General features: G+C 46.8%; 1 protein-coding gene and 1 long non-coding RNA gene across 3 annotated transcripts; both read right to left on the reverse strand.

Annotated features, from left to right (window-relative positions):
• Nucleotides 1–13,949: 13,949 nt before the first annotated feature.
• LOC120965211 (uncharacterized) lies at nt 13,950–15,745 on the reverse strand. The gene is made up of 2 exons (XR_005757682.3): nt 14,974–15,745; nt 13,950–14,841 (listed from the first exon to the last, which is right to left on the reverse strand). It is a non-coding gene; the product is annotated as an uncharacterized lncRNA (long non-coding RNA).
• A 424-nt stretch (nt 15,746–16,169) lies between these two features.
• Nucleotides 16,170–20,987, reverse strand: LOC109765269 (ubiquitin carboxyl-terminal hydrolase 2). Of its 2 annotated transcripts, none has more exons than XM_020324058.4 (3): nt 20,709–20,987; nt 17,724–20,568; nt 16,170–16,867 (listed from the first exon to the last, which is right to left on the reverse strand). In XM_020324058.4, exons 2-3 carry the CDS (start codon nt 20,561–20,563, stop codon nt 16,627–16,629), a joined length of 3,081 nt encoding a protein of 1,026 aa, XP_020179647.1. In that variant the 5' UTR covers nt 20,564–20,568; nt 20,709–20,987; the 3' UTR covers nt 16,170–16,626. The 2 variants fall into 2 exon arrangements, with proteins under 2 accessions (XP_020179647.1, XP_040246528.1); XM_040390594.3 differs by having other exon boundaries at nt 20,685–20,976.
• Between the last annotated feature and the right edge of the window lie 6,658 nt (nt 20,988–27,645).

Raw genomic sequence — 27,645 nt, forward strand, 5'->3', positions numbered from 1 at the left:
GCACAGGCCGCGCTCGTCTTCGCAGTATTTGCAAATGCCGAAATCCTTTTCGTCGTCAGACATTTCCTATGTTCATAGTTGAAACATTAATTGAAAATCGATCGAAGACAACTACCAGGATACTCAACACAAAAATCCGGGGCACTCGATATTTCCTACATATTCTGGCACAAGTCATGCCAAAATTCACGGAAAAATCCGGCATGACCTTTGCTAAAATAGGACATATCGAGCGCGTGAAATTTGCCGGAACGGAAATGAATCAACACTCCAGCAAAACATAGGACACTCGAAGGTGTAACCTGCAAACATGACCGGCCACTTGGGCAAGCACATATCCTAAAATATTGACATGAGCATTCAATAAGCAAAACCAAATCGTAAAATAAATAAGTATTCAAATTAGCATGCATTCAAAAAGCAAAAGTAAATCATCTCATGCGTCCGTACATCGTTGAATATTATCACTAATACATCCCGAATAGTATCATACATATAACATCACTAATACAACTAAAACCCTAGCGCACGACAGGTATCGGCGCGGGCGGTGGACACCCACATAGAAGGAACCATCACAGGATCATAGCTCCAGTGAGATCCCTGGAGAACCTGCCAGGTATTGGAGAACATGTGCTCCAACGCAAACAAGTAGCGACGGACATGCGCGTCCTCCTCACTGACACGGTGGTGCACCACCTCCGCGGGGTCCTTGAGCCTCTGGACCGTCACTGGCCCACGCGACCGCCACCAAAGAAGGTTCGGGTCAATGACAGGCTGGCTCCTAACCAACCTGCGCCCCCCGGTAGGTAGCACCTCCCAGTACTACCCCGGCGGAGCCCAGTCCCGGACATGGCCCATCTGGTGACACAAGTGTCCTCCGCCGACTCGACGACGAGGATGCGGGATAGGCATCGTCGACGTCGATGCGGGAAAAATTGCTTTAACTAAAAAAGAACAACAAGTTCTTACTAACTAGTTCTATTAATTCAACTAGTTCTTACTAAAAATAAACTTACTATAAATAGAAATAAACTAGTACCTAATTAGTACCTAGTTCTTACTAACTAATTAGTACCTAGGAACTACTGCCCTAATTACCATCTAATTTATGAACCTAGGGGTGGAAAGTGGTAGCGGATATTCCAATTATCCAACTTAAAAGTGAAATAAGTGGTCAAATTTTACTCGTTTTATTATGCATTACAATAGTGTTTACTCATCATCTAAGAAAACATCCGAGCCGCATCCGTATCCGATTCATTTCCACCCATAGATGAACCCTAACTAATTTGATGCAACTAAAATTTGAAGAACCCTATCTAGGCAGAGGTAGGGGAGGGGGAGGAGCAGGCGTGCTCGCCTCGGGTGCCTGCGGCGAGAGAGGGGCAGGCGGCGTCGAGGTCGGGGTCGGGGCTCGGGCGCGCGGCGGAGGGCGGCGTCGAGGTCGGGGTCGGGGGCGGCGTCGAATCCGGGGGCGGGGGTGGCGTCGAGGCTGTGCGGAGAGCGACGGGAGAGCGCGCAGCGGCTGACGGGCGACGGCGGCGGCGACAGCGGAGGAGTTTGATTTGGGGGAAGTGGCCGTGGGGAAGAACGGCCGCGCGGTTAAGTCAGAAGTAGCAGTAGCGTGTTCCAGGAAATGCGCTATTGCTAAGCTAGCTACAGCGTTTTCCTCGATACGCGCTACTACTATTCCTTTCTCTTTTTCCCCCTTTTTCATTTATTTTTCTTCACATTTTATTTTTTCCTTTCACCTTTTTCTATTTCTTTCATTTTCATTTACTTTTCTATTTGCTTTCCATTTAATTTTATTTCCTTTAGCAGCAGCACATTTCATCGTAAACGCGCTGCTACAAAGCAAGTAGCGGTAGCGCGGTTCTACGTAGATCACTACTACTATGTGTAGCCTATCGGCTAAGCCGTCGGAATTTTAGTAGTAGCGCTTTTATCTTCAGGCGTGCTACTGCTACAATTGTATCTGTAGCACCATTTACAGCAGCGCGCTACTGCTACTTAGCACCAGCGTGCTTTTCTAACACGCGCTACAGCTAAAGTTCTGTGTATAAGGTTTTCCCTAGTAGTGTTATGGTGGAGGGGGGCACCGCACACGGCTAAAACTGTTGTCTGTTGTGTGTTCTAGGGTGCCCGCTGCCCCCGTATATAAAGGATCAAGGGGGGAGGCCGGCCGGCCCCTAGGGCGTGCCAAGGAGGGGAGGAGTCCTCCTCCTAGTAGGAGTATGACTCCCCCTTTCCTAGTCCTACTAGGAGGGGGAAGGGGGAAGGAAGGAGAGGGAGAGGGAGAGGGAAAGAGGGGCCGTGCCCCCCTCCCCTAGTCCAATTCGGACTCCCTTGGGGGCGGCACCTCCTAGCTGCTGCCCTCTCTCGTCCCTAAAGCCCACAAAGGGCCCAATAACTTCTCGGGGGGGGGGGGGTCCGATAACCCTCCGGCACTCCGGTTTTATCCGAAACCTCCCGGAACACTTCCGGTGTCCGAATATAGCCGTCCAATATATCAATCTTTATGTCTCGACCATTTCGAGACTCCTCGTCATGTCCGTGATCATATCCGGGACTGCGAACTACCTTCGGTACATCAAAACACATAAACTCGTAATACCGATCGTCACCAAACGTTAAGCGTGCGGACCGTACGGGTTCGAGAACTATGTAGACATGACCGAGACTCATCTCCGGTCAATAACCAATAGAGGAACCTCGATGCTCATATTGGTTCCTACATATTCTACGAAGATCTTTATCGGTCAAACCGCATAACAACATACGTTGTTCCCTTTGTCATCGGTATGTTACTTGCCCGAGATTCGATCGTCAGTATCTCAATACCTAGTTCAATCTCGTTACCGGCAAGTCTCTTTACTCGTTCCGTAATGCATCATCCCGCTACTAACACATTAGTCACATTGCTTGCAAGGTTTATAGTGATGTGCATTACCGAGAGGGCCCAGAGATACCTCTTCGATACACGGAGTGACAAATCCTAATCTCGATTTATGCCAACTCAACAAACACCATCGGAGACACCTGTAGAGCATCTTTATAATCACCCAGTTACGTTGTGACGTTTGATAGCACACAAGGTGTTCCTCCGGTATTCGGGAGTTGCATAATCTCATAGTCTGAGGAACATGTATAAGTCATGAAGAAAGCAGTAGCAATGAAACTGTAATGATCATAATGCTAAGCTAACGAATGGGTCTTGTCCATCACATCATTCTCCTAATAATGTGATCCCGTTCATCAAATGACAACACATGTCTATGGTTAGGAAACATAACCATCTTTGATAAACGAGCTAGTCAGGTAGTGGCATACTAGGGACACTTTGTTTTGTCTATGTATTCACACATGTACTAAGTTTCCGGTTAATACAATTCTAGCATGAATAATAAACATTTATCATGAAATAAGGAAATAGATAATAACTTTATTATTGCCTCTAGGGCATATTTCCTTTAGACTCCCACTTGCACTAGATTCAATAATCTAGTTCACATCTCCGTGTGATTTAACACCAATAGTTCACATCACCATGTGATTAACACCCATAATTCACATCGCCATGTGACCAACACTCAAAGGGTTTACTAGAGTCAGTAATCTTAGTTCACATCGCCATGTGATTAGCACCAAAAGAGTACTAAGGTGTGATCATGTTTTGCTTGTGAGAGAAGTTTAGTCAACGGATCTGCCATATTCAGATCCGTATGTATTTTGCAAATTTCTATGTCAACAATGCTCTGCACGGAGCTACTCTAGCTAATTGCTCCCACTTTCAATATGTATCTAGATTGAGACTTAGAGTCATCTAGATCAGTGTCAAAACTTGCATCGACGTAACCCTTTACGACGAACCTTTTGTCAACCTCCATAATCGAGAAACATATCCTTATTCCACTAAGGATAATTTTGACCGCTGTCCAGTGATCTACTCCTAGATCACTATTGTACTCCCTTGCCAAACTCAGTGTAGGGTATACAGCATGGAATACTTTATAGAACCTATGGCTGAGGCATAGGGAATGACTTCCATTCTATTTCTATCTTCTGCCGTGGTCAGCTTTGAGTCTTACTCAATTTCACACCTTGCAATACAGGCAAGAATTCCTTCTTTGACTGTTCCATTCTGAACTACTTCAAAAATTTGTCAAGGTATGTATCCATTGAAAAAACTTATCAAGCGTCTTGATCTATCTCTATACATATTGATGCTCAATATGTAAGCAGCTTCATCGAGGTCTTTCTTTGAAAAACTCCTTTTATGCTTTCCAGAAAATTCTACATCATTTTCAATCAACAATATGTCATTCACATATACTTATCAGAAAGGTTGTAGTGCTCCCACTCACTTTCTTGTAAATATAGGCTTCTCCAAAAGTCTGTATAAAACCATATGCTTTGATCACACTATCAAAACGTTTATTCCAACTCCGAGATGCTTGCACCAGTCCATAAATGGATCGCTGGAGCTTGCACACTTTGTTAGCATCCTTTGGATTGACAAAACCTTCAGGTTGCATCATATACAACTCTTCTTCCAGAAATCCATTCAGGAATGCAGTCTTTACATCCATTTGCCAAATTTCATAATCATAGAATGCAGCAATTGCTAACATGATTCGGGCGGACTTAAGCATCGATACGAGTGAGAAAATCTCATCGTAGTCAACACCTTGAACTTGTCAAAAACCTTTTGCGATAATTCGAGCTTTGTATATAGTAACACAACTATCAGCGTCCGTCTTCCTCTTGAAGATCCATTTATTCTCAATGGCTCACCGATCATCGGGCAAGTCAATCAAAGTCCATACTTTGTTCTCACACATGGATCCCATCTCGGATTTCATGGCCTCAAACCATTTCGTGGAATGTGGGCTCATCATCGCTTCCTCATAGTTTGTAGGTTTGTCATGGTCTAGTAACATGACTTCCAGAATAGGATTCCCGTACCACTCTCTGGTGAGGAATGTATTCTGTTTGACCTATGATGTTTGGTAGTAACTTGATCTGAAGTTTCATGATCATCATCATTAACTTCCTAACTAATTGGTGTAGGCATCACTAGAACTGATTTCTGTGATGAACTTCTTTCCAATTCGGGAGCAGGTACAATTACCTCATCAAGTTCTACTTTCCTCCCACTCACTTCTTTCTAGAGAAACTCCTTCTCTAGAAAGGATCCATTCTTAGCAACGAAAATCTTGCCTTCGGATCTGTGATAGAAGGTGTACCCAATAGTCTCCTTTGGGTATCCTATGAAGATGCATTTCTCTGATTTGGGTTCAAGCTTATCAGGTTGAAGTTTTTTCACATAAGCATCGCAGCACCAAACTTTAAGAAATGACAACTTTGGTTTCTTGCCAAACCACAGTTCATACGGTGCCATCTCAATGGATTTAGATGGTGCCCTATTTAACGTGAATGCAGCTGTCTCTAATGCATAATCCCAAAACGATAGTGGTAAATCAGTAAGAGACATCATAGATCACACCATATCTAATAAAGTACGGTTATGAAGTTCGGACACACCATTACGCTGTGGTGTTCCAGGTAGCGTGAGTTGTGAAACTATTCCACATTGTTTTAAATGAAGACCAAACTCATAACTCAAATATTCACCTCTACGATCAGATCGTAGAAACTTTATTTTCTTGTTACGATGATTTTCTACTTTACTCTGAAATTCTTTGAACTTTTCAAATGTTTCAGACTTATGTTTCATCAAGTAGATGTACCCATATCAGCTCAAATCATTTGTGAAGTTCAGAAATTAACGATATCTGCCGCAAGCCTTAACACTCATCGGACCGTATACATCAGTATGTATTATTTCCAACAAGTCTGTTGCTTGCTCCATTGTTCCGTAGAATGGAGTCTTAGTCATCTTGCCCATGAGGCATGGTTCGCAAGCATCAAGTGATTCATAATCAAGTGATTCCAAAAGCCCATCAGCATGGAGTTTCTTCACGCGCTTTACACCGATATGACCTAAATGGCAGTGCCACAAATAAGTTGCACTATCATTATTAATTTTACATCTTTTGGCTTCAATATTATGAATATGTGTATCACTACGATCGAGATCCAAGAAACCATTTTCATTGGGTGTATGACCATAGAAGGTTTTATTCATGTAAACAGAACAACAATTATTCTCTGACATAAATGAATAACCGTATTGCAATAAACATGATCAAATCATATTCATGCTCAACGCAAACACCAAATAACACTTATTTAGATTCAACACTAATCCCGAAAGTATAGGGAGTGTGCGATGATGATCATATCAATCTTGGAACCACTTCCAACACACATCGTCACTTCACCCTTAACTAGTCTCTATTCATTTTGCAACTCCCGTTTCTAGTTACTACTCTTAGCAACTGAACCAGTATCAAATGCCGAGGGGTTGCTATAAACACTAGTAAAGTATACATGTATATCAAATATACCTTTGTTCACTTTGCCATCCTTCTTATCCGCCAAGTATCTAGGGCAGTTCCACTTCAAGTGACCATTTCCATTGCAGTAGAAGCACTCAGTCTCAGGCTTAGGTCCAGACTTGGGCTTCTTCAATTGACCAACAACTTGCTTGCTGTTCTTCTTGAAGTTCCCCTTCTATCCCTTTGCCCTTTTATTGAAACTAGTGGTCTTGTTAACCATCAACACTTGATGTTCTTTCTTGATTTCTACCTTCGTCAATTTCAGCATCGCGAAGAGCTTGGGAATTAGTTTCGTCATCCCTCGCATATTATAGTTCATCACGAAGTTCTAGTAACTTGGATATAGTGACTAGAGAACTTTGTCAATTACTATCTTATCTGGAAGATTAACTCCCACTTGATTCAAGCAATTGTAGTACTCAGACATTCTGAGCACATGCTCACTTGCTGAGCTATTCTCCTCCATCTTGTAGGGAAAGTACTTTGTCAGAGGTCTCGTACCTCTTAACACGGGCATGAGTCTGAAATACCAATTTCAGCTCTTGGAACATCTCATATGCTCCATGTCGTTCAAAACATTTTTGAAGTCCTGGTTCTAAGCCGTAAAGCATGGTGCACTAAACTATCAAGTAGTCATCATACCGAGCTTATCAAACATCATAACGTCTGCATCTGCTCCTGCAATAGTTCTGTCACCTAGCGGTGCATCAAGGACATAATACTTCTGTGCAGCAATGAGGATAATCCTCAGATCACGGAGCTAGTCCGCATCATTGCTACTAACATCTTTCAACTTATTTTTCTCTAGGAACATATCAAAAATAAACGGGGAACTACATCGCGAGCTATTGATCTACAACATAGATATGCAAATACTATCAGGACTAAGTTCATGGTAAATTAAAGTTCAATTAATCATATTACTTAAGAACTCCCACTTAGATAGACATCCCTCTAATCATCTAATTGATCACGTGATCCAAATCAACTAAACCATGTACGATCATCACGTGAGATGGAGTAGTTTTCAATGGTGAACATCTCTATGTTGATCATATCTTCTATATGATTCATGTTCGACCTTTCGGTCTCAGTGTTCCGAGCCCATATCTGCATATGCTAGGCTCATCAAGTTTAACCCGAGTATTCTGCGTGTGCAAAACTGGCTTGCACCCGTTGTATGTGAACGTAGAGCTTATCACACCCGATCATCACGTGGTGTATCGGCACGACGAACTTTCGCAAGGGTGCATACTCAGAGAGAACACTTGTACCTTGAAATTTAGTGAGAGATCATCTTATAATGCTACCGCCGAACTAAGCAAAATAAGATGCATAAAGGATAAACATCACATGCAATCAATATAAGTGATATGATATGGCCATCATCATCTTGTGCCTTTGATCTCCATCTCCAAAGCACCGTCATGATCACCATCGTCACCGGCGCGATACCTTGATCTCCATCGTAGCATCGTTGTCGTCTCACCAACTATTGCCTCTACGACTATCGCTATCGCTTAGTGATAAAGTAAAGCAATTACATGGCGATTGCATTTCAGACAATAAAGCGACAACCATATGGCTCCTGCCAGTTGCCGATAACTCCGTTACAAAACATGATCATCTCATACAACAAAATTTAGCATCATGCCTTGACCATATCACGTCACAACATGCCCTGGAAAAACAAGTTAGACGTCCTCTACTTTGTTGTTGCAAGTTTTACGTCGCTGCTATGGGCTAAGCAAGAACCGTTCTTACCTACGCATCAAAACCACAATGATTTTTCGTCAAGTGTGTTGTTTTAACCTTCAACAAGGACCGGGCGTAACCACACTCGATTCAACTAAAGTTGAAGAAACTGACACCTGCCAGCCACCTGTGTGTGAAGCACGTCGGTAGAACCAGTCTCGCGTAAGCGTACGCGTAATGTCAGCCCGGGTCGCTTCATCCAACAATACCGCCGAATCAAAGTATGACATGCTGGTAAGCAGTATGACTATTATCGCCCACAACTCATTTGTGTTCTACTCGTGCATATAACATCTACGCATAGACCTGGCTCGGATGCCACTGTTGGGGAACGTAGTAATTCAAAAAAATTCCTACGCACACGCAAGATCATGGTGATGCATAGCAACGAGAGGGGAGAGTGTAGTTCACGTACCCTCGTAGACCGTAAGCGGAAGCGTTATGACAGTGCGGTTGATGTAGTCGTACGTCTTCACGATCTGACCGATCCTAGTACCGAAAGTACGGCACCTCCGCGATCTGCACACGTTCGGCTCGGTGACGTCCCACGAACTCTTGATCCAGCTGAGTGTCGAGGAAGAGCTTCGTCAGCACGACGGCGTGATGACGGTGATGATGAAGCTACCGGCGCAGGGCTTCTCCTAAGCATTGCAACGATATGACCGAGGTGGATTATGGTGGAGGGGGGCACCGCACACGGCTAAAACTGTTGCCAGTTGTGTGTTCTGGGGTGCCCCCTGCCCCCGTATATAAAGGAGCAATGGGGAGGCCGGCCGGCCCCTAGGGCGCGCCAAGGAGGGGAGGAGTCCTCCTAGTAGGAGTAGGACTCCCCCTTTCCTAGTCCTACTAGGAGGGGGAAGGGGGAAGGAAGGAGAGGGAGAGGGAAAGAGGGGCGCGCCCCCCTCCCCTAAAGCCCACTAAGGGCCCAATAACTTTTGGGGGGGTTCCGATAACCCTCCGGCACTCCGGTTTTATCCGAAACCTCCCGGAACACTTCCGGTGTCCGAATATAGCCGTCCAATATATCAATCTTTATGTCTCAACCATTTCGAGACTCCTCGCCATGTCCGTGATCATATCCGGGACTCCGAACTACCTTCGGTACATCAAAACACATAAACTCATAATACCGATCGTCACTGAATGTTAAGCGTGCGGACCCTACGGGTTCGAGAACTATGTAGACATGACCGAGACTTATCTTCGGTCAATAACCAATAGCGGAACCTGGATGCTCATATTGGTTCCTACATATTCTACGAAGATCTTTATCGGTCAAACCGCATAACAACATACGTTGTTCCCTTTGTCATCGGTATGTTACTTGCCCGAGATTCGATCGTCGGTATCTCAATACCTAGTTCAATCTCGTTACCGGCAAGTCTCTTTACTCGTTCCGTAATGCATCATCCCGCGACTAACACATTAGTCACATTGCTTGCAAGGCTTATAGTGATGTGCATTACCGAGAGGGCCCAGAGATACCTCTCCGATACACGGAGTGACAAATCCTAATCTTGATCTATGCCAACTCAACAAACACCATCGGAGACACCTGTAGAGCATCTTTATAATCACCCAGTTACGTTGTGACGTTTGATAGCACACAAGGTGTTCCTCCGGTATTCGGGAGTTGCATAATCTCATAGTCTGAGGAACATGTATAAGTCATGAAGAAAGCAGTAGCAATGAAACTGTAACGATCATAATGCTAAGCTAACGAATGGGTCTTGTCCATCACATCATTCTCCTAATGATGTGATCGCGTTCATCAAATGACAGCACATGTCTATGGTTAGGAAACAACCATCTTTGATAAACGAGCTAGTCAAGTAGAGGCATACTAGGGACACTTTGTTTTGTCTATGTATTCACACATGTACTAAGTTTCCGGTTAATACAATTCTAGCATGAATAATAAACATTTATAATGAAATAAGGAAATAAATAATAACTTTATTATTGCCTCTAGGTCATATTTCCTTCAGGGTTGGCGGCGGCGAGACCCATTGGATAGTGGGGCATCCATCTGTTTCCCAAATATCCTATGCATATTCAGTTAAAACAGAAACATCCAGTTAAACCCAAGCACGACATCGGCTTGGATAACCACGAGCAAGATGACGAGGACAATTCCAACGGGGAGGCGGCGAGTATCGAATCCAACCGATGGAGATGATGGAACGAGAGCTGGGCGGCGGGGAACCAGGGGATCACCGGAATTTGTCGGCGGCAGCTGGTTAGGGAACTAGGGTTGGCGGCGGCGGGCTGTTTTTCTGACTCGAACTGAAGCGTTCAACCGCCGCTGTCCACTCTTCCACTTTTTGGGCCCAACCAAAACCAAAAGCGGGCCTTATCTCAAATAGGTCGGCTTTTTTTTAAATCACGGGCCACTTCCCTGGCAGCGGCACCGGTGGACGGTTTTTCTAACTCGAACCGAACCATTCCGCCAACATTGTCGGCCGCCACCGCTTTTTCCGCCCAACCAAAAGCGGACGCCTTGTCTCGAACATGCTGCTTTTCCTTTTCTTCTGTGAATCATGGGCTGCTTCCCGGCAGCAGCGGCGGCAGGCCGTTCATTTTTAGTCGAACAAGAGTGTCCGCTGCATCCACCGCTTTTTTGGGCCCAACCAAATCCGGATGCCTTGTCTCAAACACGCCGCTTTTTTGAATCATGGGCCGCTTCCTGGCAGCAGCGGCGGCGGGCCGTTCTTTTTGACTCGAACAAGAGCGTCCGCCGCATCCACCGCTTTTTTTGGGCCCAACCAAATCCGGACGCCTTGTCTCAAACACGCCGCTTTTTTTCCTGAATCACGGGCCGGTTTCCGGGAGCTATGCACACTGGGAAGCCAGTGAACACACCCACCATGCGCCCCTTTTGGGCCGGCCCATGTGCCGGGCGGGAAGCCCTTGTTTTTATCATTTTGGTTTTTTGGATTTTGATAATTTATTTTCTGTATTTTATTCTTTAAAATAATTAATATAAAATAAATTGAGGATTTCAAAAAATAATTAATAAAATCATAAAATGTTCGTGAATTCAAAAAATGTTTGTTAATTCAAAAAATGTTCAAGATTTTAAAAAATGCTCAAGAAATCATAAAATACTCGCGGATTCAAAAAAGTTCATGATTTAGAAAAATATGTTTGCATGTTCAAAAAATGTTCATGATTTTGAAAAGAATGTTCGGTAAATAAAAAATGTTCATGATTTTGAAAAAAATGGTCAGGGAACAAGAAAGGTTCATGATTTTGAAAAAGTGTTCGTGGATTTGAACAAATGTTGCAAATTAAAAAATATTTGCAGGGACCCGATTGTTTTATATAAATATTTGCAGGGGTTGTTCTATAAAAAAGACTGACACGTGGGACCCACCCGTCATAATGGTCTAAGCTAACGGTGTTGACTTTTATGCCACGTCGGACCTGACGAATGGGCCCGATCTGTCATAATCGTGATTAAAATTAATTAACACCGTCATCAGTGCAAGATGATAGGTTTTCAAAACAGCAAGCCAATCTTGTGGTGGGTTTTAGGGAATTTAAAAAAGTGGGAGTTTTTTGAAATCCTAACCCGAATTGTGGTAGTTTTATGCTATTTACTCGTTGTCGTTTGCTTACATGTACTAAGTTATAAGACTACAACAGAGGATGCTCCAGGGAATTACATTTGTTGTATGGACATATGGTATGCTTGTGAATTTATTCTCCTCCGTATACACGGTAAATTCGTAGTGGTGCCGAAAAATGACTTGTTTGATGTTTTAGCTTGGACCAGCATTCTATTGTGCATCACTCTTTCTCTGAACTATGTGCCCTTAAGTGCAAAACTAAATATTGGACCTACAAAAATATTTATAAAAAAATCAGAATGTTGATGTATAATGGAATTAGGACTTGCGTATCTGTATGTTGATTGTTGAAGCATGCTTGCTGAGTGGAATGTATCTTTTTATGCATGATTCTCGATTCAGATATATCACAGTGATTTTTCTTTTCTTTCATACGACCAGCGGATAGTGGTGGGTAATTTGTGTTTGCGTCATTGCGTGGCATTTATCCATCTAGAATCAATCAGAGGTTTGTTGTGCTGGAGCGCAAACTGTATTGACAGAAATATGCCTGCCTGGGATATGAAGGCATTCACTGGAGCTTAAAGAAAAATACTTCCAGAAGAAAGATACCAGGGAACACTCGGATGGTTCCTCTAGTACCTGACACTGACAGCAGTTTTAGTTAATTGCCTTTTTCTGGATCAACTAAATTCGAATGCTATGTGAGTGGAGCGACGATTTGGAGTTGATCTGGGCGATGACCACTTTGGTTGCACATCAGGAGGTGGTATGGTAATGGTGGGTCTGTGTGGCACAGAGGAGGCTTGCCGGATGCGGCGGGCGTATGCGCGGCTTCTCGTCGGATTGTATGACCTCAGTTGTGATTGCGGTGGCCACCGAAAGTCTAATCTTCAGATCCGGTGGTTTACTTTCAACAGGAGATGCAAACTATAGACAACAGTTTGACGCAGAGGAATGGTTGTGCAACGGCGGCGTTTTTCATCGCATGTGGTTGTTGGGATCGCGGAAAAGTGATGGGGACAACACTTCTGACATCCCTGGTGGTGCTACTCGAGAACCCGGTCTCGAGTTCCGGGGTGAAAACCTAGGGCTGACCCAAGTTGGTTATACCTGGCAATGGCAACGGTTTTACATCGTTACCTTATTGAAGGCATTGTTCGGATATGCTCAGACTGATTCTTCAGGGTGAAAACCTAGATTCTGACCTTGATTGGTTGAATCCGGTGACGGCGGCGAAGGCGTTGCTGTTGAAGACCACGGAGTCCGTGTGGTGACATGAGATAGTTGGTGCGGGTATGATCATTGTTATAGTTTGCCAATTGCTGATCTGATCGGGAGCTTTAATCTTTTTTTTTCCCTCGCCTACACATAGCTTTCATCATATATGATTTTGCTATTTATTGATGTGTTTTGTGTGCGTGTGTTGGTGTTGGTTGTGTGCATCTTAGTTATGCAGAGGCCGGGTGTGTCCTTATTGTGTTTGTATCCACTTGATGCTCCATTTTAAGTTAATAAAATTCACCCTTTATCGAAAAAATGTGAGTGGAGCAGGTACTCCCATGCGACTTGAATCTCTGTCTGTATGGTTGGAAGAACAGTTTCTGTATGTTGAGTAGTCTTCTCAGCTGAGCTGCTTGCGTCGAAGCCTTGCGGTTCCCCACCTTGATTACTTGCTGCTCATGGCATTTGGAGAAGTGTGTTCTTTTGTTCACAATTGCGGAATCGACTTTCAGTTAGCTAGCAATGTATTGCTCTTATGTAGCAGCAGAAAGGGAAAAGGAGTTCCTTTGAGGCGACAGTAGATAACTTGTGTGCTGGTTCAGAGCAAGGAGAGGTCCCTGCTAAATGGATGAACAAGCGGCAACAGTAAGCTCTCGTAAATGGATCGATCGTACTGGCAGTGTAGTGTTGATGAACTCGGATGTAAAATTAGTATATATGCAGATGCTGCTCGTAGATGTAGCTGTAAAATTAGTATATTTTGATTGTTGATGCTAAGAGCCTGTTCGGTTGCTCTTCTCTTCAGCTCCCAACTCCACTAACTCCAGCTTTGGAGCTGTGCCGAACGGGTTAACTCCTGGAGTTAAGAAAAAGAAGCTGGGAGCGGAGCGTACTGTATTTTACGAGGAGCTGAGGAGCTAGACATCTACTGCTCTGAAAAATCAAAGGAGCGAGAGTTGACTGGAATTACGGCTGCGTGCCACCGCCAAGTGAGCTAGCGTACCGGTTCGCTGCAGCTTATCGCTCGAGCTGGGACACATCAAAACCGAATCAGCTGCCAGCCCACGCCAGTGCTCCCGATCGAGAAGCTGTGCTGCCAAACGTTTCTGAACTCTGGGTTTTTTCAACGAGGAGTTGGGCGGAGGAGTTGAGCTGAGGAGTTGAAGATCTGAGGGAGCTAGAGGGTTGCCGAACAGGCCCTAAAGCTGAAGGATGCTCGGTACATCACCTTCCGGCCGCGAGACGGTGGCTGGAGCAGGCACGGCGAGCGTCATGTGGATGCGCCAGTCGCCAACCACCCCCTTCTTCAGGAAGGGGTCGTCAGAGACGGCAGCACCGGCGCGCCGTTCCGGTTCACCTCTAGACTGCTCTGCACAGCTCCAGGACTGGCGTCCTCCTCAGCTTCTCGCCGGGCAAAACGTCACCCAGGAACATGCCGCTGTGCGCTGTGTAAAGCTGAAGCTGGCGAGCCCCATGATCCCAGGCAACAGGGAAGATACCAGCCATTACATAATGGGCAGTGCTAGGCGCCGGCGCACCGGCCGAACCGTTCGGCCCGGTCGACCCCTAGCCGTCAGATGCGCGTCTTATCAGCCGTTTGATCGAGCTCCTTTTTTTCTTTGTCCTCCCCGCATCTCCCACCTCGCGCCGCCGCACGCCAGACGCGAAAGAACCCTCCGCCCGACGACTGAGCCCCCGCTGACCCCACCCCTCCCCCGCCATGGATGAGCTTGACGCCGGCCTCGAAGCTCACCGCCACTCCATTCTCGCTTTCGAGGGGCAGCCCCGGTTCCCAAAAAAAAATCCATCGCCACCGTTGAGCAACGCTGCCATGAATGGAAGTAGCAAAAATTAACTTCGGTTCCAGCAAAATCAAACATGATTGTAGCAATAAAAAATTGACCGAAGAAAACAGGGATGTAGCATCTTGTGAGAATGAATGTAGCAATCATCAATACCTGTGGTAACAAAAACTGACAAAAAGGTTGCATCAAAATACACAGTCGCGGGTCCCGCATGTTCATGGAGATGGGATGTAGCAAAAATTCGACAAACACCGGCAGTAACAAAAAAGCAACATAGTTGTAGCAAAATCGTTAGCCGGTTCCAGCAAAAATACGGTGGGAGCAGATTTTGGGCGGGGTGGGTGGTAGCAAAAATATGAGTCGGTTCCAGCAAAAATTATCTTCGGTTCCAACAAAATCATAACATGGTTGTAGCAAAAAATCGACTGGAAAAACAGCGATGTCATGAAGATGGATGTAGCATAAATGCACAAAACACCGGTAGTAACAAAAACCAAAACGGTTGTAGCAAAATGGTTCGCCGGTTCCAGCAAAAACTAACGTGGTAGCAAATTTTGGATGGTGGGTGATAGCAAAATACATGGGCTGGTTCCTGCAAAAAACAAAGCATGCTTGTAGCAAATCCTGCGGCGGCGGCCATGAACAGGAGCGCAACCAGCTGCAGTCGGCCATGGCGACGAGCGCTGGTTGCCGCATGGTCGCGCTGATGGATGAGCGGCCACCGTGGGGCTTGGAACAAGAGACGGAGGATGGGGACGTGGAGGTCGTTGGGCTAGAGGAGGTCACCAGCGTTGCTGGAATTTGTGGCAACAGTAGTCGTCGGGATTTGGGGCTCGTGCTCGTTGCGATTTTGGGGTTGATTTCTAGAGATGAGAGAAATGGGACGAGAAAACTGAATGAATAAGGTCGAGGGCTGGTAAGGAGATAAGGCAGGGGAGGGGAGGGGAGGGCGACGCGCAGAGCGGTGCATGGCCCCAATGCCAGGTAACCTGTCTCGTAATCGTACGATCTGCTACAATCGGACGCACGCGGCGCGACCGGCCGAACGCTCGGCCGGTCCGCCGTATACAAACATTTCCCTTACATAATACCATGTTTCAAAAAAATCTAATTTAAATGTTTCAAAAAAAAGCTTTTTTGTGACTGTACACAAGACATGTCTCTGCAATCCCTAAAATTTCCAAATCCAAATTTGGATTTCCCATTTTGGTTTCTTCCAAGAATATTTCGAATTCAAATTTGTAGTTTTTAGGGATTGTAGACATATGTCTTGTGATTTGTGAAGAATCACCAAATTAATCTCTTGAAACTTCCAGGTTTGATTTTCGTGGCATGGTACAATCTAGTAATACATGGTAATAAATAACATGTCATTTCTACCTCAAGATGGAGCTACATGTTACAATATATTGTATATATACGCCCCCATCACGCAAAATTTAGGGGCGCACTCACATATATCAAAAACATGTACCAGGCTGTCTATGACTGACTGACTCACTCTGAACCAATACAACCGAGGACGCTCAACAATGACCTTGTAGAGATCTGAACGAACCGTTGGCCGATTTCAGACAATTTCCACCCCTCCACCTATGCTCTCCAGGAAAGGAAAACCCAAAGAATGGCCCACTGTAAGCAGCATGAACCGATTGGCTGTCCAAGTCCACTTGCAAAAAACAACTCTCCCCAACTGAGAGTCATAGCATTATCCCCAAAAAATGTTGTTTGTCACCTCTTGCTCGACATTCATCTTGTCCCTAACTACTCACTGATCCATGAGTAGGTCACCAGACACATATCGTCTTACTCGGCCACCCTCTCGTAGAAAAGGATGTAAGCCTCGCAGTTGAGAACCTCCTCCAGAGAGGTTTCTCTGACGTGTGAATCGCTCGCGTAAAACCAGGACTTGGAGGAGCGGCTCTGCTGCTGCCGACCCCCTATCTTGCCAGATCTTACATATGCAACATAATGCCCCCCTGTCATGCTTCCCATGTGCTCGACGACAGCTACCAGCCGATAAGTGGTGATGTCATTATCCTTCGATCTGCGTATTAAGGAAAACAGTTAATTTCCAAAGTACAAGCCAATTTGAAGTCTGTAAATGACTCTCTGCCCATAAATCACAGATATGAATGGTGCACAATAGGTCCCTAAACTTATGCGAGCATGTCACTTGGGTTCTAAACTTGAGGATAACACATTTAAGCATACTAAACTTGAGAGCTACACATCTAGGCACCTAAACTTGTACAAGTGTCTAAACAGAATAACAAATTAGATCAACTAGAACAATACTTGTTGTATATATGCTGAAAAATGACATACTAAAACCCATTTTGAGTCCCTTACTGTAGACACAAACTGTTGAGCAGTCAACACAGCTTACTGTATATTCCTTCAAATCTAAATCATACGTGTAACCTCCAGATTCACGTTGATTATGAAAAGATTTCATGCATTCCGCTTTCTTTCAGGATATGGACATGGCAGACTTGAATCAGAGAATAAGATTGTAAACAATTTGTAGGAAAAATATCTGCGGAGAATGTTCTAGGGTTTTACAGCCCATGAATCGTCATCATATAATATTTAATTATTTACCATTTCAGTTCTCTATGCTGACAAGAAACATTCTATGATTAAAATAAGAGCATTCTGTTGTATCATTATTAAAGAAAGATCCACCAAAGTAAACAAGTGGAGAATAGGAATAGTGTCAAATTTTATCTAGTCATATCATTGTAGCAAAATCCTACATGCAATTGCTACTTTAGCAAGCCATGGAGAGACAGTGGTCCCCCTTGTGGCTACTAGGAACTACAGCTGCAGGCAAGCAGAAAACCGTTGGGTTGATTATTTTTTTTGTGTGGCAAATTCAACTGAGTTAGAAAAATCAGTACCTTGGGTCCATGTACGGTCGTATATCAAGTGTCTCCTTAAAGCGCACATGCCCTTTCAGTTTCCTGAACCGACCATGAGAGTCGTGGCTGAATCTGTTCAAAGTAATCGTCAATACAGGTGGTGCCTTGCTGATAAGAATTCTTCTCATTGCAGCTCTGAAAACCTTTGTTTCATCCTCTTTCTGTTTATTTTGGTTATCTTGTCCTTTGTGTACCTTGACAACCATCTTCATTCTCTTCCTCCTTCCGATAGTCCTTGTGAAGCCATCTTCATTATCTTTGGCGCTCGGTAAGATGCTTTGCGTCTCAGGTGGAAGGCTACTAGTCACAACTTCTTCAGCATTGGCACCACCAGATTCAACCTTTTTGTCGCTAGTAGTACTGCAAGAGGCAGGGTCATTATCACCACAACTCACTGGCGCACTTGTTTCTTCAGCGGCTACATCCACATTATAACCATCGTTATGCTGCGCAAAGTCATGCGGCTGCTTACTGGAAGATGTAAATTCCACTGCTGAGCTGTTCAAATTCCTACACTCCTGGTGGTATGTTTTACTGTCTGGCTGTTCAGTAGTGTCAATGTCTGGAGAATTACCATCAGAGGTGTTTTCAGCATCAACCGAAGGAGGATTTGCACACACACCTTCGTTACAGCACATGTCAGGATTTACATTGACAGAGCAACCATCAGTTGCCATAATCTGATCAATGTCCTCCTTTTTGCTGCAGCTCGGGACCTTATCATCTTGTTTTTCATCACCACTTGCCATCATCTCCGCACTGTCCTTTCTGTCATTGGCACTAGCTGCCGTCTCCTCACCCTCTTTTAATTCATTGGTGTTTGGCTGTGCAACAGGGATGGAACAATTCTCACAATGCCAAGATTCCGATAGCAGCTCTGGCTCAGTATACAATGACAAGCAGCCCTCGACTGATACGGGAGCATTACTATCATCCACTTCATCATCAGCACTATTGCTACTCCAAGCCATCACATCAATATCTCCAGTTGTTCCAGTTTCTTTCTTAGCATCAGAAGTTACTTCAGGCTCACCAAACATATCACCGATACCAAAACAGTCATCTTGCTCCCCATCTCCGCCATATAACGGCTGTGCGTGATTTTCTGCTGCTAGATAATCAGCTGGATGAGGACCAAAAACTATTGGATTCTGTGAGCTTTCTGCAGTTTCATATATTTCTTCAGCAGTGGTGTCAAATTCTTTGTAAGGAAGCAAGATCACAGTCTGTAAACAAGTTGCATCATCAACAATGTTCTCACCTGAGTGCTCAGAAATCAAGGCCTGCTCTTTGGGCAAGGCATCATCTCCACTGTGAAATGAACCATGTATGGCGGCATCGTTGCTGTTCCAGATCTGTCCTGCTCCGGTCGAACATGCGGAATCAAGAATCTCAGACTTTGTTTCATCTGCATCAGCAAGATAATCTAACCAGGAAATGTCAGCCTCCACATTTGAAGCGGCCTTCAGTTCTTGGTTGGGAACAGAAGCACATGACTCACTGCACTCAGAGGGCTCATGTTCTTTCTCACTGACAACCTGTCCCAATTCTGAACCTGGAATCTGGGAATCATTGCCTTCAGCAACTGTTTGTACTTGTTCTTTGCTGCTCTCCGCTATTGCAGGAGACACTCGGGTAGCAACCTTTCCATATCTGCGATTTTTGTTCCTATCTCGTATGGACTGCTTGGTCCTCTTTGCTGGTGGTGATGAAACACTCCTGGCTGGAGGTTTCCTTGATGGAACTGGTAGTGAGAGATCAAGGAATTGGTCGTGCTTAACAGATCCGTGTGTGCATTCTGTGCTGGACACAGTACTAGACAGCTGACCCCCAAAGATGGAGTCAACAATTGTAGGAACCCCAGCAGCGCTGGAAGCATCCTCCGCTGCATTCCGCGCTTCAGTTTCCTCCGTGCCTAAACCATCAAGAAAACAGCGGAGCAATTCATGACTGTCCTGCATCTGGTAGCCTTTGAACTGAGGGTATTTTGAGCAAATGCTTGAGAAAAGGCTCTTTGGGCTCAGTGCACCTCCTGCATCATTCGAAGCACTTGTTTCCACAAAGAGCTTCTTCAGTGACATAGCAATGGCTCCTGTTGGAACATCTGGTCCTAGCATCTTGCTGCGGAACTTATCAAGCGCTAGGAGGCTCTGCAGCACTGCATTGAAGAAACATGTATTTCCAAGATTTGGCAGCCCTTTAATCACATTACCATGGCTATTAGCCAAAACCAATGCATTGCTATCCACTGCACCAAGAACCACCTTCTCGACGGCTGGCGCTGCTACAACTGTCTCTACTACAGGCAACTCGATGGACACCTCATGTTCGCATGACAAGCAATACGCGACAGTTGGTTTATCATACCGTGCAGCCCACCAGTGCCGGTCCTGCTTGGCATGCCTTCTGGCATGGCCGTATGGCTTCGTATCTGACACGGCACCGCCGCAGAAGTGCCGGCCGCAGTCCAAGCAGACCCATAAATCATCGTTCTTCTCCGCCTTGGCCTGCGTCTTGGCAGCAGCGCCTTTCTTCTTCTGCTGCTTACCGCCTTTCTCCTTGCCACCCCCGCCGCCTTTCTTCCGGGGGGCCTCCTCCCGGCAGTGCTCACACGACGCGAGATGCTTGGCAGACACGATCTCCCGTAGGACCTTGTCCAAGTGGCGACCGTCACGGCTGTAGTGGCCGCACTGCTCCCAATCGCCGGCCGACGCAGCCGCTTCCTCGACGTCCTGCGAGGCCTCGTCGCCGGATCCAGCGTCGGCCAGCGGCTCCCGCTGCTGCGCCTTCTTCGGCTTGGCCTTCACCTTCTTTCCCATCGCTCCTGAAACACACGGATCCAATCAAGCCCAAGGACGAGACCAGCCGACAGCCACACGGCCGCCGGGGGCGGATCCAGATGGGGAAATTTCTGGAGTTCGGTGGGGTTTAACAACTAACCGCTGGAGGACGGGATGGTCATACCTCAGGAACCAACCAATGCTCGAAATCGCGGGCGGAGTTGGGGCAGCAGGGACGCGACGAGGCGGGACGGGAGCGGCGGCTGCGGCGGCGACGCGCGGGAGAGGCGGGGGGTGTGCTGCTTGGGGGGCGGAGGCTTCGTCGGCAGTGGAGCTAAGCTACGACGGCGCGGCGGCAGCTGTGGCTAGGGCAGGGAGATACTTCAGGGCCGGCGCCGCACTGGGTGGGATTGGGGGGCACGGAGAGGAAAATGAAGGTGTGCCGATACGCCACGGAACTCTGAATACGAGTCGGGGTAGTATGAACAATCTGTCGTAGTCTTTTCGGCTACGAAAACTAAACGTACCCATACATTTAATCCCTCCGTTTTATAATATAAGAGTTTTTTTACAAATATAATATAAGAGCATTTTTAACACCAATGTGAGTAATTTACTAGACAATACACCAATGCGGAATCGGTTGCAATATATTTTAAAAGATTTGGTTGTATCCAACACGAATATTCAAGTTAATAATATATGAACTAAAAAATACATATAAAAAATACATATGATATATAGTGTTGACGTATAAATGTATTACCTAATCTCTTTCATTAGATCGGTTTTTTGGTTGCACTAGCTAGAGTACACTTCTATATGGTATCAGACGCAGAGGAAACCAATCCTTTCGCGCCCACCCACCCTCCTTCCATTGCCATGGACACCAATCCTCTAGCCTCCCCCCACTCCTCTGATGATGATGCACCAGCACCGGCCAGCGTCCTCCATGCCACCTTGGTGAGCGCCCCTCTTGCGCCCCCGGCAACCCCAGCGCCATCACCCGCTCCTGGCGCGTTTCCCTCGTCTGTGCTGCAGATGATTGACATCCGTCACCACGTCCCCATCACCCTGGACCTGCACGCCAGCAACTACACGCAGTGGCATCGCTTCTTCTTCACCATCGTCGGCATGCTCGGTGTCCGCGACCACCTCGTCGCCCCGACTGTTTCACATCGCTGCGACCCCGAATGGTCATGGTCGACCACTGCGTTGTGCACTGGATCTATGCCACGATCTCGCCTGAACTGCTCGATGTTGTCATGCAGCCAGACGGCACTGCCGACGTCCTCTGGGCCGCTAAAGAGGAGATCTTCCGCGCCAATCATCTCTCCCGCGCCGTGTACATCGACGCGGAGTACCACGCCGTGGTCCAGGGTTACCTGACGGTGATGCAGTACTTCGCATGCCTGAAGTCCTTCACCGACCAGCTTCGCGACCTCGGGCAGCCGGTCGGCGACACGCAGCAGCTGTTCCACATGCTGCGCGGCCTCGGGCGTCAGTATCACGGTGCAATCCCGCATCTCATCGCGCGTAATCCACTGCCCACCCTTCTATAGGTGCGTTCCTTCCTCCTGCTGGAAGAGCACTGTGCGGAGCAGGCTACTCGCCTGCAGTTCGCCCACGCACTCATCGTCGCGTGCCCACCGCCCGCCCCTGCAGCTCCACCTGCTCCCTTTGACGGGAATGCGGAGTGTGGTCGTGGTCGCAACCGTCGCCGCGGCCGCGGCAACGGGAGGGAGGAGGGGGGCATCGTCTTCATCTTCGTCTCCAACACCGCCCCTCCGCGTCCGGCTGCCCTGCAAGGCCAGGCTCCCGACACCAACTCCTAGACCAACATGGTGCAAGCCTGGCCCATGCCATGGCGCGCGCCCGGCTCTGGCATCCTTGGTCCACAACCTGGCGTCCCACAGCAGCAGGCGTTCTTCACCTATGGCTCGCCCCAGCGCCAGGTCCAGCACGGTACCCTTTCCGCCGTCGCCCTACGGGTACAGCGCCTATCCTTCCATCCTCCCCGGTTTCACCTATGGCTCGCTGGGCGCCAGCTCCAGCACGGCGCCCCCCGCCGTCCCAACCATGGGACATGGGTGGTCTACAGACGACGCTCCAGGCCGCGCACACCTCGCCGCCACCACCTTCCAGCACCTCGGACTAGTACATGGACTCCAGGGCGTACTCGCACATGACCTCCAACCCTGGTACTCTCCATTCCCTTCGCCCTTCCTTTCCTCCTAGTGACATTATCGTCGGCAACGGGGACCGCCTGCCGATCACTCACACCGGGTGCGGCTTGCTTATCGCCAACAACTCGTCCTTAGAGCTTCACAATGTTATGCTTTCTCCTTCGATCATTACCAATCTCCTCTCTGTTTGTCGCCTCACCCGTGACAACCCTATTTCTGTGGAATTTGACTCTTTTGGGTTTTCTTTTAAGGATATCCGCACCCGCCTGGTGATCCTTCAGTGTGACTCGACGGGCGATCTGTACCCGGTGTGCCCCAACCCCGCCGTCCCCCGTGCCAGCCACTTTGCTGGCGCCGCGACCACGGAGCTGTGGCACAACCGTCTGGGGCATCCTGGTGAGGAGACGCTTCGCCGTGCCCTTCACCACCTCCCGTTCACCTGCACGCCGTCCACTCCGCATTCCTGCGCCGCCTGTCGCCTCGGCAAGCATACGCCTGCTGTTCTCCACTTCCCCAACAACAAGCTATTTTCCCTTTCAGTTACTTCATCTAGATGTTTGGACTTCTCCAATTGTTAGCATATCAGGATTTGAATACTATCTGGTTGTAATCAATAGTTGTACTCACTATGTTTGGACGTCCCCTTTACACCACAAATCTGAAGTTATTTGCGTGCTCTCTGCATTCTATGCCTACGTCCAGACTCAGTTCAAGCGTCCCATCCTAGCTCTCCGGACAGACAACGGGCGCGAGTTCGGCAATCTTGCCATCTGCTCACTCTTATCCAAACACGGCATTGTCCTACGGCTGACATGCCCTTACACCAGCCAGCAAAATGGCAAGGCCGAGCACGTCCTCGCACTCTGAACGAGAGCGTTCGCGCTCTGCTCTTTCATGCCTCCCTACCCCCGCGCTTCTGGGCTGAAGCTCTCTCCACTACCACCCTCCTTCTCAACTACAAGTCGCGCGCCACCAGCTCACCGTGCACGCCCCACGAACTACTCCTTTGTGTGCTGCCGGACTACTCCATCCTCCACGTGTTCGGTTGCTTATGCTACCCCAACACAACTTCCACCTCTCTCCACAAACACGATCACCGCTCGATCACCTGCGTCTTCCTTGGGTACCCGCCCGATCACCGTGGCTATTGTTGCTATGACCCAGTTTCCCACCGCGTGCTCACCTCTCGCCACGCCTTCCCTCCACTCCAGCGACCTTGCCTCCATGCCTCGTCCCTGCACCCGTACGTGCTCCTGCCACCCACGATTGCCCCGGATGACGTGCCCACGCATGCACGCTCCTGCACACCGCGGGCCTTCGATAACTGCTCCCTGCACGCGCCCTCCGCTGATTCAAATATGACCGCTGGATCTTCATCTGACGTGCCTCACTCAAACCACCTCCGCGCGCGTGCCTCCCCCTCCACGGTCCGATCCTCATCGGATGAGTCGTTTTCAAACTCCACCACTGCGCGCTTCTCTAGCTCACATGCATCCCTTGGATCCTCATCTGATGGCTCGCCTTTATCCGCGACGTCTCCACCATCCCATCTTGATCCACCCGCGTCGTGCGCTCGTCCGATCGTCACCCGTGCTCGCGCTGGCGTCTTCCGCCCTAGCCGCAAGTACGCGAATGATTACGTTTGCGTGGCCGATAGGTCTCCAACGTATCTATAATTTTTGATTGTTCCATGTTGTTATATTATCAATCTTGGATTTTTTTTTATAATCATTTTATAGTCATTTTATATCATTTTTTGGTACTAACCTATTGACATAGTGCCAAGTGCCAGTTGCTGTTTTCTGCATGTTTTTTACATCACAGGAAATCAATATCAGACGGAGTCCAAACGCAACGAATCTCCACGGAGATTTTTTTGGGACCAGAAGGAACATAATGGGCCCTGGGCGCGCCTAGGGGGGTGCCCCGAGGAGGGCACAATCCACCAGGGCGTGCCAGGAGGCCCAGTCACGCCCTGGTGGGTTGTGCCCACCTCGGGTGCCCCCACCCCAATATTCCCAAAACCCTAGGGGAGTCGACGAAATATTCATCCAGCCGCCGCAGAGTTTAGAACCACCAGATCTAATCTAGACATCATCTCGGATGGGGTTCACCACCTCCATTGGTGCCTCTCCAATGATGCGTGAGTAGTTCTTTGTAGACCTTCGGGTCCGTAGTTAGTAGCTAGATGGCTTCATCTCTCTCTCTCTCTCTCTCTCTCTGAATTCTCAATACAATGGTCTCTTGGAGATCCATATGATGTAACTCTTTTGTGGTGTATTTTTTGCGATCGATGAACTTTGAGTTTATGATCAGATCTATCTTTTTATATCCATGAAAATTATTTGAGTTTATGTGATCTCTTATATGCATGATCTCTTATAGCCTCGTATTTCTTCTCTGATATTTGGATTTTGTTTGGCCAACTTGATCTATTTATCTTGCAATGGGAGGAGGTGCTTTGTAGTGGGTTCGATCTTACGATGCTTGATCCCAGTAACAGAAGGGGAACTGACACGTATGTATCATTGCTACTAAGGATAAAATGATGGGGTCTATCTCTACATAGATAGATCTTGTCTACATCATGTCATTGTTCTTATTGCATTACTCCATTTTTCCATGAACTTAATACACTAGACGCATGCTGGATAGCGGTCGATGTGAGGAGTAATAGTAGTAGATGTAGGCAGGAGTCAGTCTACTAATCTTGGACGTGATGCCTATATAATGATCATTGCCTGGATATCGTCATGAGTATTTGAAGTTCTATCAATTGCCCAACAGTAATTTGTTCACCCATCGTTTGCTATTTTTCTCGAGAGAAGCCACTAGTGAAACCTACGGCCTCCGGGTCTCTTTCTCATATATTTGCCTTTGCGATTTACTTTTCTTTTGCATTTATTTTTAGATCTATTAAACCAAAAATACAAAAATACCTTGCTGCAATTTATTCTTATTTATTTTATTTGGTGTTCGATCTATCAATCTACTACAATTTACCTCACGTCCGTTTGCCTATCTTGAGGCGCCGTACCCCGGAAGGGATTGACAACCCCTTTAACACGTCGGGTTGCGATGATTTGTTATCTGTGTGCAGGGGCTGTTTACGTTGTGTTGCTTGGTTCTCCTACTAGTTCGATAACCTTGGTTTCATATATGAGGGAAATACCTACCGCTGTTGTGCTGCATCATCCCTTCCTCTTTGGGGAAATACCGATGTAGCTTCAAGCGACATCAAAAGGAATTTCTGGCACCGTTGCCGGAGAGGATCTTCAACATATACCAGGTTCCTAATCATAAATCTCATCTCCTCGCAATTTACATTATTTGCCTTTTGCCTCTCGTTTTCCTCTCCCCCACTTCACAAAAATTTGCCGTTTTATTCGCCCCTCTTTTCCATTCGTCGTTTTCTTGTCGGATCTATTTTTGAGTGCAATCTTGTTGCGTGGCCATCATGACTCAAGAGAACACCAAGTTATGTGATTTCTCAAATACCAACAACAATGATTTTATCGGCACTCCGATTGCTCCTCCCGCCACTAGTGCGGAGTCTTGTGATATTAATACTGCTTTGCTGAATCTTGTTATGAAAGATCAATTTTTTGGTACTCCTAATGAGGATGTCGCATCCCATCTTAATACCTTCGTGGAATTATGTGATATGCAAAAGAAAAAAGATGTGGACAATGATGTGGTGAAGATGAAATTATTTCCGTTTTCTTTGCGTGATTCTGTAAAAATTTGGTTCTCTTCTTTGCCTCGCACACTACTGCAGGATGCTGCTAACGCGACACTACGATCAGATACCCTTCGATGAAACTGTGTGCGATGCCATAATCGCAAACGGTGGTATAAAAAACCGTCAAAAAAGGTGCAAAACGTTTGCGATGATGGATGCATCAAACATGGTTCAGATTTTAGTTGTGTGTGTGATGCAGGGCATACAGTTCAGCTCAATTAATCGTTTGCGATGAGGAGGAACAAAAGAAACGGGTAGCCAAATGAAGGTGTGTGCAATGTGTACAACATACGGTTCACTCGGATGAGCTATTTGTGCTTAGGCAACACAAAAGAAACGGTCAGCCAGATCAAAGGTGTGTGCGATATACGGCATGCGTTTCACTCGGATGAACTGTTTGCGTTGAGACATGAGAACAAAAACGGTTCAAATGAACAAGATGTGTGTGATACGAGGCAAACAGGTCCGTAATCGGAAACGTGTGCGAAGACCGATAACAACACAGACGATTACTGCTAACAAGCCGTGTGTGTTGTGAGCAAACGATTGCTGGTATACAATTGTGAGTGATTAATGAAAACATCACCGATGGGTTCCATTGTTTAGTCCGTGTGCGATGTGATTTTCTTTGTCCGCACAACATCTACGCTCTGTCTATACAGAGCATCAACATATATACTTAAAAAGACAGCATTGCATAACCAAATTAAGCATACAATTAAACAAGTGACTACACACATAACATTTCCACACACCAAAGAAAGCAATTACATGCATACTAAAGAAGGAGAAACAAGGATCTAATCATCTCCTTATTGTTGCGATGATGCTTGCCATTGCTCTGCTTCCGGCTGGATCCCTGGCCGTTTTGGGGAAGGAGGGACTTACTCATGTCAACGATCCGCCTGTACATGTCGTAGCTCATGTACGCCTCCTTGGCCGCGTACACGACATGAGCTTTGTCGAGTTTCTCCATCCAGGCCGAGTGCCATGCACGCTTGTCCTTGTTGCACGAATCCTTCATGTCTCTATGGTAGGGGTCGATGATGGCCTCGGCGAGGTGAACCAGTGAGTCCTTCTCATGCTCCTTGCTGCCCCTGATCTTGTATTGGTCCTGGATGTCGACAAGATTCTGGCAGGCGATGCCCGAATTCTCGAGCGCCTTTACATCGTTGGTGATGTTCACCATAGCG

This window comes from Aegilops tauschii, chromosome 5 (genome assembly GCF_002575655.3).
Source record: "Aegilops tauschii subsp. strangulata cultivar AL8/78 chromosome 5, Aet v6.0, whole genome shotgun sequence".
Lineage (NCBI taxonomy): Eukaryota > Viridiplantae > Streptophyta > Magnoliopsida > Poales > Poaceae > Aegilops > Aegilops tauschii.

Bases quoted from the DNA above. Each gene is read 5' to 3' on its own strand.
- LOC109765269 (XM_040390594.3), bottom strand. From the start codon at position 20,706: ATGACCATCCCGTCCTCCAGCG. The intron at 20,569-20,684 runs GTTAGTTGTTAA...CGTGTGTTTCAG, and splicing joins GACCATCCCGTCCTCCAGCG to GAGCGATGGGAAAGAAGGTG. The intron at 16,868-17,723 runs GTACTGATTTTT...CTTAATACGCAG, and splicing joins CGACCGTACATGGACCCAAG to ATCGAAGGATAATGACATCA.